This window comes from Phodopus roborovskii, unplaced genomic scaffold, assembly GCF_943737965.1.
Source record: "Phodopus roborovskii unplaced genomic scaffold, PHOROB, whole genome shotgun sequence".
Taxonomy (NCBI): Eukaryota; Metazoa; Chordata; class Mammalia; order Rodentia; family Cricetidae; genus Phodopus; species Phodopus roborovskii.
The window spans coordinates 19,022,918-19,034,994 of NW_026126485.1; the positions used below are offsets into that span (position 1 = coordinate 19,022,918).

Genomic DNA, 12,077 nt, shown 5'->3' on the forward strand with positions numbered 1-12,077 from the left:
TTTTAAAGAAAAGCCAATGTCTTTCAACTTTCTAAATGGACCCCAAACACAGTCTGTGGTCTGATATCCTGTGGCAGGTTCCATCCAGGCAGCAAATCTGCCCAGCCACAAAGGAGGGGAGCCCATGCTAACCCCTGGCTCCCTAGAAGGGCTATCTGGGACCCAGAATTCTAAGAAGAAAACTCTCTGGCTATGGTTCTTCACTGTGCTGTGAATGAGCCAATGAGCATCCCATAGCAGACCTGTTCACCAGCGAGGAGTTGGCTGTGAGGTGAGGAAGGGGACCTGAGCAGGGTTCTAGGACACAAAATGTCTGCTACAAAGCAAGTTACTTCAAGAGCTCCATTGTACAATGTGGTCAGACTATGTGTAGCAGTGTATTATGTACTTTTAAATGGCTGGAGAGCTGGGAGGATGGCTCAGTGCTTAAAGTGCTGGCTGTGCAAACAAGCCTGAGGACCTGAGTTTGAGCCTCCAGGATCTGTGCACAGAGTTGGGTGTGGTGCTGCATGCTCATAAATGCTGCCTCGAGAAGGTGGAGACGGGTGGCTCCCTGACTGTCTGGCTAGGCTAAGATAGTAGGCAAGTTCCAAACCTTGTCTCAAAAGAAAAAAACTGTGAATATGAATGGTACCTGAAGACCTTCGGCCTACACACACATACACATGCGTGTACACACACACACAAGAATTCACAAACGTAGGTATGCACACATGTATGAGTGCCCACATGAACACATGCACACACAGTCGTGCACATACACACAGAGAGCCAAGAGATTTGTACATGCTGTCCTGAAAGAAAAGCATCTGAGGCAGTCAAGTTGCAAGTAGACGTTGGTTTGGGCTCATAGTTGGGAGGTTTCAGTCCACTGTCACACATTCCTGTTCCCTCTGTGAGGCAGCGCATTGTTGTGGAGGACGTGTGTGGCAGAAGCAGCTGCTCTCCTCATAGCAGCAGGGAGCAGAGAGGGAAAGTGGGGAGGAATCAGGGCAAGAACGCAAGGCGAGAGCTGATGCACACCCTGGTGCAGTGCTCAGTGGTGGCAGCATCCCCAGTGGGCTGGGCCCCTCCCTCCCACACCAGTCTCTTAAGAATGTGTTCTCACAGACTTGCCTACAGGCCAGTCTTACGGAGGTGTTTTCTCAATTAAGATCCCCTCTTCCCAGATACATCAAGGTTTGTGTCAAGACAACAAAAAACAACCAGCACATCCCTCTAGGCCGCCTCTCATGAAGTGCCCACTACTTCCCATTTACAATAGGCCTGGAAGCATTTAAGATGCAAGCCTAACAGTCATGCACATGGTAACTGGCTCAAGCTGCCACACTGTGGAGTAGACATGCTTCAGAACCTCCTGCAGAGGCTGCAGTCAACACAGCAGAAGAGTGTTCACTGCCTTCATGAGACTGGATCCATTCCCAGCACCCACATAGGGCAGCTCACAACAGCGTAGCTCAAGGATATCTGACGTCCTCTGCTGGCCTCTGCTGGGGATACACACAGAGAAACCAGAGTAAATAATAACTTATTCAATCCACCATAGTTATCTTCAATTTGTATCTACTTGTATAAAACGTTTTTGGGTTTTTTGTTTGTTCGTTGGTTTTTGGTTTTCAAGACAGTGTTTCTGTCCTGGAACTAGTTCTTATAGACCACGCTGGCCTCGAACTCACAGAGATCCTCCTGCCTCTGCCTCCCGAGTGCTGCGATTAAAGGGGTGTGCCACCACCACCTAGCCAAAATGTAATTATTTTTATAGAAATAATTTTAAAAGGTGGGGTCCATGACTCAATAATGGTGTGTCCACCTACTATGTATGCCCTCTCCTTTGAGATCCGGTCCCTCACTGGCCTGGACTCAGAGATTTGGTTAGCCTGGCTGGCCAGCAAGTCTCCTGTCACCAGTGCTGGATCACAAGTGTGCTCTGCTCTGTCCAGGTTTGATGTGGTTTCTGGGGTTGAACTCAGGTCTTTGTGGTTTTGGAATAAGTACTTAATGACTGAGCCATCCCTTAGTCCCAAATCTCTTTCAATGTCTTCTCCTTGAATGGCAACTTTCACAAGGATGGGAATTCTGCCTCTGCCTTGTTCCCCACTCAGTGCCTGATAAGAGCAGGGCCCATGAACAGCTCCCCAGTGGCCTGCATCTGAGCGCTCCTAACCTGAACATCTAAAATGCACCGAGCTCTAAATAGCCGCCTCTCCATGCTGCAGGTGGAAAGCCCATGCACCCTGCCACCCTCATCCCAGAGGCCTTTGGAGCATGTAGCTCCCTCCCATAGAGGACTTGCAGCACAGCGCCCTGCTCCATCTTGTCCTCTCCTCTCGTGTGACCGCCTATTGATGGGCTTCCTCACCAAGGGTCATCCTGAGTGTCACTTTCTCTGTCCTTTCTTTCCCTGGCAGGGTCTCCCTTCGCCAGAGCCAGCATTAAAAGTGCCAAGCTGGAGAACTCAACTTTTTTTCACAAAAAGGAGAGAAGGATGCGCTTCTACATCCGCCGCATGGTCAAAACTCAGGCCTTCTACTGGACCGTGCTCAGTCTGGTAGCCCTCAACACTCTGTGCGTCGCCATTGTCCACTACAACCAGCCCGAGTGGCTTTCCGACTTCCTCTGTGAGTGCAGCTCTTGGACATGCGCTCTCTGCCGGCCTCCGCTCCTACCGTGGTCCTCCCCAAGCCTGTCCCTGCCTATGGCCATTTCTGCAGCTAAAATGGGCCTCGCGGCTGCTGGCAAAAATAGAGCCTGCATTAGACCAGTGTTAGACCTGAGGCAGCTGAGCAGACAAAGACTAGGGCTTCTTTAGCTGTCGGTTTCGAAGGGACAAGGGCACTGTGCCATCTGCTTTGGCTTAGCTGTAGGCAGAAGCTCAAGGTGAGTGACGTGGGAATGGAAGGAGTGTGTGCTAGAGCCTGTGATCACACCTACATCCAGGAAGCCAAGACAGACACAGACAAACAGACATCAAAAAGAGAAAAGAGATAGGCAGGGACTGGCTAGATGGCTCAGTGATAAAGCCACAAGCGTCAAGCCTGGAAGCCTGAGTTGTCTTCCAGAGCTCACATGGTGGGCATATGCACAAACACACACTCATGTACACATGTGCACGGCCACACGCATGCACAGAGCACAGAGTAGTAAAAAAAAAAAAAAAAAGTGAAAGGCAGACAGACTGGCAGAAATAGATATAAATGCAAAGACAGACAGACTCAGAGTAAGACAGACACGCAGCAAGGCACACCACCAGTGTCCTAAGCACCTCCCACTAGGCTCCAACTTTTAAAGCCCCAATCTGGCTCTCAGTGTTCCCAAACTGTAGACCAGCCTTCTAGGACATGAACCATTGACAGGGACAGGGAGCATAACCAGCCTAGCTCTTCATTCTCACAGTCCTGAGAGTCCACAGCTACTGTTTCTAAGCGAGATACAGGTGAAGTGCAGATGGAGGAGATAAGAGACAGTGGCCTGTGCTTAACACTGAGAGCTCTGCTCAGAATGTCCATGTGGTGTGCACTTTTGAGATGGGAACCTTAAAACCAATGACCGCCTCTGCCTCTCTACTGTCCTGCACACAGTAACCCCCCTGCCCCTCTGCTGTCCTGCATGCAGACAGTGACCTCTGCCCCTCTGCTCCCTCCCTCTTTGCAATGCTAGAGTTAGAATTTACACATAGCAGGCAGAGGCTGTACCACTGAGCCATGCCCACAACCCCTCACCGGGGGCCCCTGGTCCCCACCCCTTCTTTGTTCAGTCTGCTTCTGTCCTTTCTCTCTTCCTATTCCCTTTGCCTTCCCACCTGCCTGAGATGGGGGCCTTCATAGCAAATGTTGGCATGTCTTAATTCCTCAGTGGATACCAGGACCCTCAAGGTTTTGTCCTCTGGACTCTAGCCATTTCGGGATTTGCCTAAACTGAGCCTGGACACTGGAAGGTGGGAGCCACCAGGACTCTGAGGATAATCAACAGAAGAGAGTGGGCCTGACAAGAGTGTGGATGGCCTGGCTCTCCTGGAGGCCCCTGAGAACTGCTAAATCTTTTGTGCCTACTGGCTGCCTCCTCCTGGAGCTATTAGCTTTCTGACCTGTTTGCTGCCCTTGCTCAGAAGTAGCCGAGAACAGCTATAAGGGATGGTCATGACTTTGACCTAGAAAGGCCTAAATTCTAGTCTAGGGGACTACTTCCTTGAACCTTTGTGGTCCCCCAGGCCAGCTGTCTGACCCCACAGGACACCCAAGGGGACTGACCTTCCTCTGTGACTGACCTGCTTCCAAGCTGCATCATCGAATCTGGTCCCTCTGGAGCCCTGTAAATCAGGACTTCTTACTTCTCATTATGTCCTCATCTTGCAGACTATTTTTACTCGCCTAGTTTCCTCCACTAATCATCTTTCAGTCTGTCCTGGTTAAGGAGACATGGGATTAGTACTTCCTGCCTGGAGGCTTTGGTGTCTGTAGACATCTTTTAGTTAGCCCCGTTTTCCAGTTAATGAGAAAAGAGACAGCTAGGTGAAGGGACTTTTCCCGGGTCACATAGCTTGTAAGGGATGAATCCAGGATTCAGACCCAGGCAATTGTGTTCCTAAGTCCAATCTATGTCTGATTATGGAGTCCTACACCCTAGGCAGGTCTGGTCATTTGTCCATTGATCAGAGGTCTTCAGTACTAAGGCATTCTGTAAGTAACAAAGAATGAAACAGTGTGAGTATAAGATGCAACTCTGTTTCAGAGAAATCCAGACCAAAGCAAGTGAGCACCCTTGGAGTCAGTGAGATGTGAATGTGGTCTTAGGACCTCTCTGTACCTGGTTGAGGGTGGGTCTGACCATCCTGAGGTTCTCCTGGTCTCTCCAATGTTCTGGAGTTGTGTGTCACTAGCTCCCATGTTTCCATGGTAGCTAGAGAGCAAGCCTCTCAGAGACACCTGTCCTCATGGAGGGTCTCAGAGGGACCAGATGTTAGAGTCAGATCTGCTTCTCTAACTGCTCTGCCAGACACTCAAGGGCTTCCTCCCGAAATCAAGGAGCTCCAGAAAATCCTTCAAATCAAGGGCAGTTATGACAAGAAATGACAGTAAGGGAATTTTAGTAATCAATTCAAACTACCTCTTTAAAGCAGGGCCTAGCCAGGGCTCTTAACAGTCAGTTTAGCCAGTCTGCACTATTGTAACAAAACATCTGAGGCTGGGTGATTTAATATCAACAGACAGTTCCTTTCTTGAATTCCTGTAGCCTGGGGAGTCTACATGTGGCTTTTGGGAGGCTTGGTTTTCTACTGGAAAACCATTCTATGCTCCCAATGCTGTGTTCTCTTGGAAGAGTGACTACCAGGGCCCCATGAACGGCCAGAAGATGAACCCCCACATCAAGCCCCTTTACAGCTCATCTAGTGCTGTTCACAGGGACTTGATGCTCCTTCAGTCACCTTACACTGTTCTAACAGCTTTATATACCATGGGGATTCGGTTACCTTTCACCACCAGTTTTAGAGGCCAGGTGTGATGACTCAGACCTTTAATCCCAGCACTTGGGAGGCAGAGGCATGCAGATCTCTGTGAGCTTGAGACCAGTCTGGTCTACATAGAAGTGCCAAGACTACGTCCTGAGATCCCATAGCAAAAAAAAAAACCCAAATTATCACAGATTTCCAAAGGGGACCTCAGGTATTCAAACCACGGCAGTCTTTAAGCAGAATTAGCTCTGGAGCTGTAATTGTGAGGTCTGTGGGAATTGCTTTGAAGCTACAGTCTGTTCTTTCATTACCCTTCCTTTTGCTTGCTGCTTCGTTTATCTATTGCAGTGCTGGGATGGAACCCAAGGTTTTACGCATGCGAGGCTGGTGCTCAGCCACTGGATCAGGTCCCCAACCCCTCACTGGGGGATTCTAGCCAGAGGCTCTACCATTAAGCCACACCCCCCAGTGCTTCATTGGAGGATTCTAGGCCAGCTTTCTACTGCTGGTTCAAAGCTTCTGCCTCTCACTGGCTAGTTTTGGGCAGACATCCCACACATATATATAGCTATACCCAAAACCCAGCTAGTCACTGTGTACTAAGTCACACAGGGACTCATCAGTCAACACAAAACTAGAACCATAGAAATATCCTACACCCAGCTTTCCTCATCAAACCAGGGTAAAAACTTTGAGATCCTGAGGCCTATGAAAAAGAATCCTTGAGTAGCTATCATTGGCCATGATACACAGAGAATCATCTCTACCTCCCTGCCTGCCAGGGAGACACAGGAGAAAAATCAGGCATGGCCTAACCCACACCTCTTCCTTTTCCTTCCAGACTATGCAGAATTCATTTTCTTAGGACTCTTTATGTCCGAAATGTTTATAAAAATGTATGGGCTCGGGACGCGGCCTTACTTCCACTCCTCCTTCAACTGCTTTGACTGTGGGGTGAGTACTGCAGTTTCTAAGGCCTCTCCTGGGTCTTATCAGCAATGGCTGATGCCCAGGGACGCCATGTGAAAGTGGAGGGAACCGCATGTGGGTCATACCTTCAGTCCTGACCTCCATCTAAGACAGGATTGAGAGTCCAGGGTGGCCTGGGCTGCCTAGTAAGTCAGTGGAATGGAGAGGCTGACATCTCCTCTGGATGTGCTGGACAGAGGAGGAAGGACAGGGGCACCGAGGACACACAGCTACTGTCACCTGGAAGGGACAGTTGAAATTGTCTTAGTAGAAGTGGGGAACTCAGTAGTTCTGCCATGAGCATGGAAAAATGAAACATTTCTATTTTAAAAACCCAAGGCAGCTGTGTAATGGTAGCACATACCTTTAATCCCAGCACTTGAGAGGCAGAGGCAGGTGAATCTCTGTGAGTTGGAGGCCAGCCTGGTCTGCAGAGTTCCAGGACAGTCAAGGCTACACAAAGAAATACTGCCTCCAAAAACTCAAGGCCAGACATGGTAGCTTGCACCTTTAAAGTCAGCACTTGTGAGGTAGAGATTCAAGCTATATCATTCAAAATTAGTGTGTGCTTCATAGTTCAAGGCCAGCTTGGGCTACATAATGAGTTCAAGGCCAATGGGAACTACATGATACTCTGTTAAAGAAAATCTTGGGACAAGAAGATGGCTCAATGGGTAAAGGTGCTTGCTGCCAAGCCTACTAACCTGAGTTCAACTCCCAGAACTCGCAAGGTAAGAAGAGATCCAACTCCTGCAAGTTGTCCTCTGCCCTCCACAGGTTGTAGCAAAACACCCAATCATATTCACAATAACAATAATAAATAATTTAAAATAAATAAATTAAAATAATAGAGAACCTTGAAGAAAACCAGACATGAAAGGTTACAGATCATCTAACTCCATTTCTGCAACATGGCCAAGGAGGCAGATTCACAGGCAGGAAGCAGGTCAGAGGTCATCAGCACTGGGGGTAGGGGGGTGGGGAGGCACCTCTGAACCTGCAGGCTGATCTGGAATTGTGCAGACAACAATAAACTCTTGAGGATGCCTCTCAGCTGTGCACCCAGAGGGTTAATTTGGTAGTGTGTAAGTTTCGTGTGTGTGTGTGTGTGTGTGTGTGTGTATGTGTGTGTGTGTGTGTGTGTGTAGACACTGTTTGTCTCTGTAGCCCAGGCTGGCCTCCAACTCCCAGTGATCCTCCTGTCTCGAAAGTGCTGAAATAGCAAGCATATGTGAGCTTTTAATAAATAAAAACGTAGAGGAAAAAGATGAGTTTTGGGCCAGACAAAATCCCTGACAGATACCCAGGTTGTGATGTAGGTCTTTAATCCCATCACTCAGAGGCAGAGGTAGACAGATCTCTGAGTTAGAGGCCAGCCTGATCTGCAGAGTAAACTTCAAGAAAGTCAGGGCTACACCAAGAAACCCTGCTCACAAACAAAATACATAAACAGAACCTAACAGAAACAACCTAAAGGAGGAGGGGATTTGACCCCAAGTGACAGACATCCTCCAGCCAGGCCCCACTTCTCACCAGCTTCACCCTGAATCTGTGGCAACTTCCTGACAGCCTGTGTTCTCTGAAGGTTGACCTGGTTCACATCCTGGGGATGGGTGGGAGTCCCAAGGCCAATGGTGCCCTTGAGCCTGAGTTCTCTGTTGCAGGTCATCATCGGGAGCATCTTTGAAGTCATCTGGGCTGTCATAAAACCTGGTACATCTTTTGGAATCAGTGTGTTACGAGCTCTCAGGTTACTGCGAATTTTCAAAGTCACAAAGTAAGTGTTGAGGTTTCTTAGCACTCTGACAAGGGGACGTGGAGGCGCCCTGCCCAGCGTGCATATCCCTGGTCTGATCCCCATCTTGGCTTCTGTCGGCAGGTACTGGGCATCTCTCAGAAACCTGGTTGTCTCCCTTCTCAACTCCATGAAGTCCATCATAAGTCTGTTGTTCCTCCTCTTCCTGTTCATTGTTGTCTTTGCCCTCTTGGGGATGCAGCTGTTCGGTGGCCAGTAAGTACTGCCTGACATCTGGACATCCCACCCTGGACTCCTGCTCTGCTTCCATGACATGCTCACTGCCACCACCCAGCCCTTTCAAGCTGACCTCCATCTGGTGATGCCCTCAGGACAGGGAAGGTCATCTAGGCCAGTGGGCTTCTGGGTACCAAGTATAGTATCTTCCTGGGGAACAAAGATATTCTAGATGTTACCATGGAAACTGGAAGCTGAACGAAGCCTTCAGAGCAGGAGGGCTAACATAAAATGTTCTTGCTGTCCACAGGTTTAATTTTGATGAGGGGACTCCTCCCACCAACTTCGATACTTTCCCAGCAGCAATAATGACTGTGTTTCAGGTATGAACATACTCGGGGCCCTGATGCAGGCCCCTAACCAGAGATCAAAGGCTGCCCAGAAGCTCAGGAGCAACCCTGACTTTCTTTATTTCTTCCCTTTTCCCACTGTTTTGGAATGCTTGTTTTTATTATTGCTGGAGATGCAGCTCACTTGTATGTCCCAAAAGAGCATAGGATTCTATACAGGGCCACATAGGACAGCGCCAGGGCCAGTTGCAGTTTTTTTGTTTGTTTGTTTTTGTTTTGTTTTTCATTTCATTTTGCACAAGAAGGAGTGCCTGCAGTGACTGGAAGGAGGACTCTGACAGGGCTGTCAGAGTCAGCTGTTCTGTATCACAGCAGTGCTCAAATTCCTCCCCATCTGTAGGCATTGACTTCCCCAGGGCCAAACCATCCCTCCAGGGTCTGCAGGGATCTAGCTGCTTAAGTGTCAATACAGCCAGGAAAGCTGGCTGGACAGCATGCACACTGGCTGACATCCCAGGACTTGAGGTTGGGTGGGGCAAGAGGATGTAGGAGTTCTCAGTGCATAGTGAGCTTGGGGTTGGTCTGGGCCACATAAAACACTGTTGAAAAAAGAAAGGATAGAGGGTGGAAGAGAGGGGTGGAAAGGAAAGCCCAAAAGAAAATAGAACCTGGGGTAGTGGTACACACCTGTAATCCCACTATTCTAAGACTAAGACCAGAGGATCTCCAGTTCAAGGCCAGGCTGTGAGACCCCACCCAAAACAAAAAGGGAAAGGCCTGGTCAATACACCTATCTTGGAAGCAAGTGTTTCCAAGTTTTCTAGGATAAGGAGGCTTGTGTCCTCTTGGGGCACCTACACTGAGGCTTGAGGACTAGCCCATAAAAGATCTCTAGATTCTTCAAATTTATATTTTCTTTGGGAGAGAAAAGGAATATATAGAAAATGTGGCCTCCATCCTTCCTTTTCTTAAAAAGGCTGCAAGGTGGGCTTGAGAGAGGAGAGCTCTGAAGCAATGTCCTGAGCCAGAGAATTATTGACAGGGCCAAGCTCCAAGGGGAATGCTGTCCCTGGGACACAGGGCATTTCTGCAGACACTGTTGATGGTCATACCTAGTTGGGTGGGTGAATGACATTGACATCTGAGAGCTAAAGGTCAGGACTGATCCCCAGTGGGCAAGCCACAGGTCGATCCTCCGAGAGTGAACTATCCCCTGACCAACAGTGCCAAGCTGAGAAGCCTGGCCACAGCAGAAGAACATTCTAGAATTATTTCCTATTTCCTTCATCCTCAGGAGACTATGGACAGAAGGAAGGAAACTTGGGCGGTGTGGTTTTTTTGTTTGTTTGTTTTGTTTTGTTTTTAAGACACAGGGTGGATATGATGTTGCATTCCCAACATTGGGAGGCAGAGGCAGGTGGGTCTCTGTCAGTTTGAGGCCAGCCTGGTCTATATAGTGAGACCCCCAACTCGAGAAAATGAAAAGGTCCGTGGACCAATGAGATTTCCCAAATAGGCAAAGGTGTTTGCCTGACAAATTGGGCACTGGCATGTGTATGAACATTCTCACACACTAAATAAATACGTAAGTGTAATTTAAATTTGAAGATAGCCAAGGTCATATAGAGAGACTCTCACGGGAAGAGGAAGTGAGGGCAGGAGGGAAGCATGGAGCGGTTAATAGCATATACTGCTCAGAGGGCCTGAGTTCAGTTCCCAGCACCCATGTCGGTGGCTCACAGCCACCTGTAAGTCTATCTCTAAGGAATCTGACACTCTCTTGGCCTCTAAGGACAAGGACATCTACACTGGTGCACATGCGCACGTGCATGCGTGCGCGTGCCCCACACACACACACACACACACACACACACACACACACACACACACTTAAAAATAAAATGTCTTTCAAGAGAGAGCAAGAGCGTTTTAAAGCTATGGGATGATCATCTACGCAGGGCAGGAACTGTGTGTGGCAGAGCGCTAACAGTGTGTGTGGCCCTGGGCTCAGCACCACAAACAAAACCCAGAGCCCCACAACAGCATGTACGATGTGGGGCATCAGTGTCCCCCCTCCCCACTGCTGTGCCCCACAGCTAGTCCATCCTCTAGGTCAACTTCCTCAGCCTGTCTGAGTGAGACTGTGATAGATCTGTCTTTCTGTGCTGAACTTATAAGAACTCAAATCACACCATCAGGTTTGTTTTGTTTTGTTTTGCTTTGCTTTTTTAAGCATTTGAGCACTGCTCAAACATCTTTTGGGAGCCAGGTGTGGTGGCTCATGCCTGTCACCCCAGCACTGAGTGGTGGAAGCAAGAGGGTCAGGTGTTCAAAGTCACCCTTAGTTATTTGGGGTTTGAGGGCATCCCAGTGTGACCTGCCTTTGTTCACTGCCATAGGTGCAGTCCTGGGTGGGTAAGCACCCTAGGTCCCTTGCCTCACAAGGCTGAACCACAGCTATTCACAGTGAAATCTTGTTCCATAAATTACCACCACCACCCCTTTTAGATTTCTTTATTATGTATACAGTGTTCTGCCTGCATATATCCCTGCAGGCCAGAAGAGGGCACCAGATCTCATTACAGATGGTTGTGAGCCACCATGTGGTTGCTGGGAATTGAACTCTGGACCTCTGGAAGACCAGCTAGTGTTCTTAACTGCTGAGCCATCTCTCTAGCCCCAAATTACCTCTTTTTTTGTTTCCTTTTCTTGTGACAAGGTCTCGTGTAGTTCAGGCTAGCCTTGTGCTAGCAATGTAGCTAAGGCTGCCCTTAAATTCCTCATCTTCATGCCTCCATATCCCCAGTGCTGGGATGACAGGCTTGTGTCACATGCCTGGTTTATACAATCCTGGGGGTAGAACCCCAGGTTATGGCCAGGCAGTGGTGGCGCACACCTTCAGTCCCAGCACTTGGGAGGCAGAGGCAGGTGGATCTCTGTGAGTTCCAGGACAGCCAGAGCTGTCTCTCTCTCTCTCTCTCTCTTTCTCTCTCTCTCTTTTTTTCTTCTTCTTCTTTTTCTTCTTCTATTAACAGGAAGCCCATATCATACAGGCTTTACCCTCACAGCCCCATGTCATCCAAGTTACTTCTCACAGGTCCAATAACAATGTTAAATGACAAGCTAGGCAAGGACTCTGCCACTGAGCTACATCCCTGGGCCCCCTGCCATTTAAAGTTGCTATTTGTTTGTTTGTGATAGAGTTGTGCTAAATTACCAAATACCAACTCACTGGGAGCTGAGCATGTACCTGACCCATTCAGCCCAGAGCAAACCCTGAGAACCCCAGTTATAGGCACAGAAATGGGAGTTCACATGGGGTCGGTGAAGACCCGGG

At 48.8% G+C, this 12,077-nt stretch overlaps 1 protein-coding gene across 3 annotated transcripts in view; it reads left to right on the forward strand.

Moving 5' to 3' along the window:
• Positions 1–12,077, forward strand: part of LOC127229890 (voltage-dependent P/Q-type calcium channel subunit alpha-1A) — a 164,928-nt gene that overhangs the window by 75,942 nt on the left and 76,909 nt on the right. For all 3 annotated transcript variants that reach the window (XM_051194965.1, XM_051194964.1, XM_051194966.1), the window contains exons 10-14: positions 2,409–2,618; positions 6,291–6,403; positions 8,083–8,195; positions 8,298–8,429; positions 8,701–8,773. In XM_051194965.1, the coding sequence (XP_051050922.1) occupies positions 2,409–2,618; positions 6,291–6,403; positions 8,083–8,195; positions 8,298–8,429; positions 8,701–8,773 (641 nt within the window). The remainder of the gene's footprint in view (positions 1–2,408; positions 2,619–6,290; positions 6,404–8,082; positions 8,196–8,297; positions 8,430–8,700; positions 8,774–12,077) is intronic.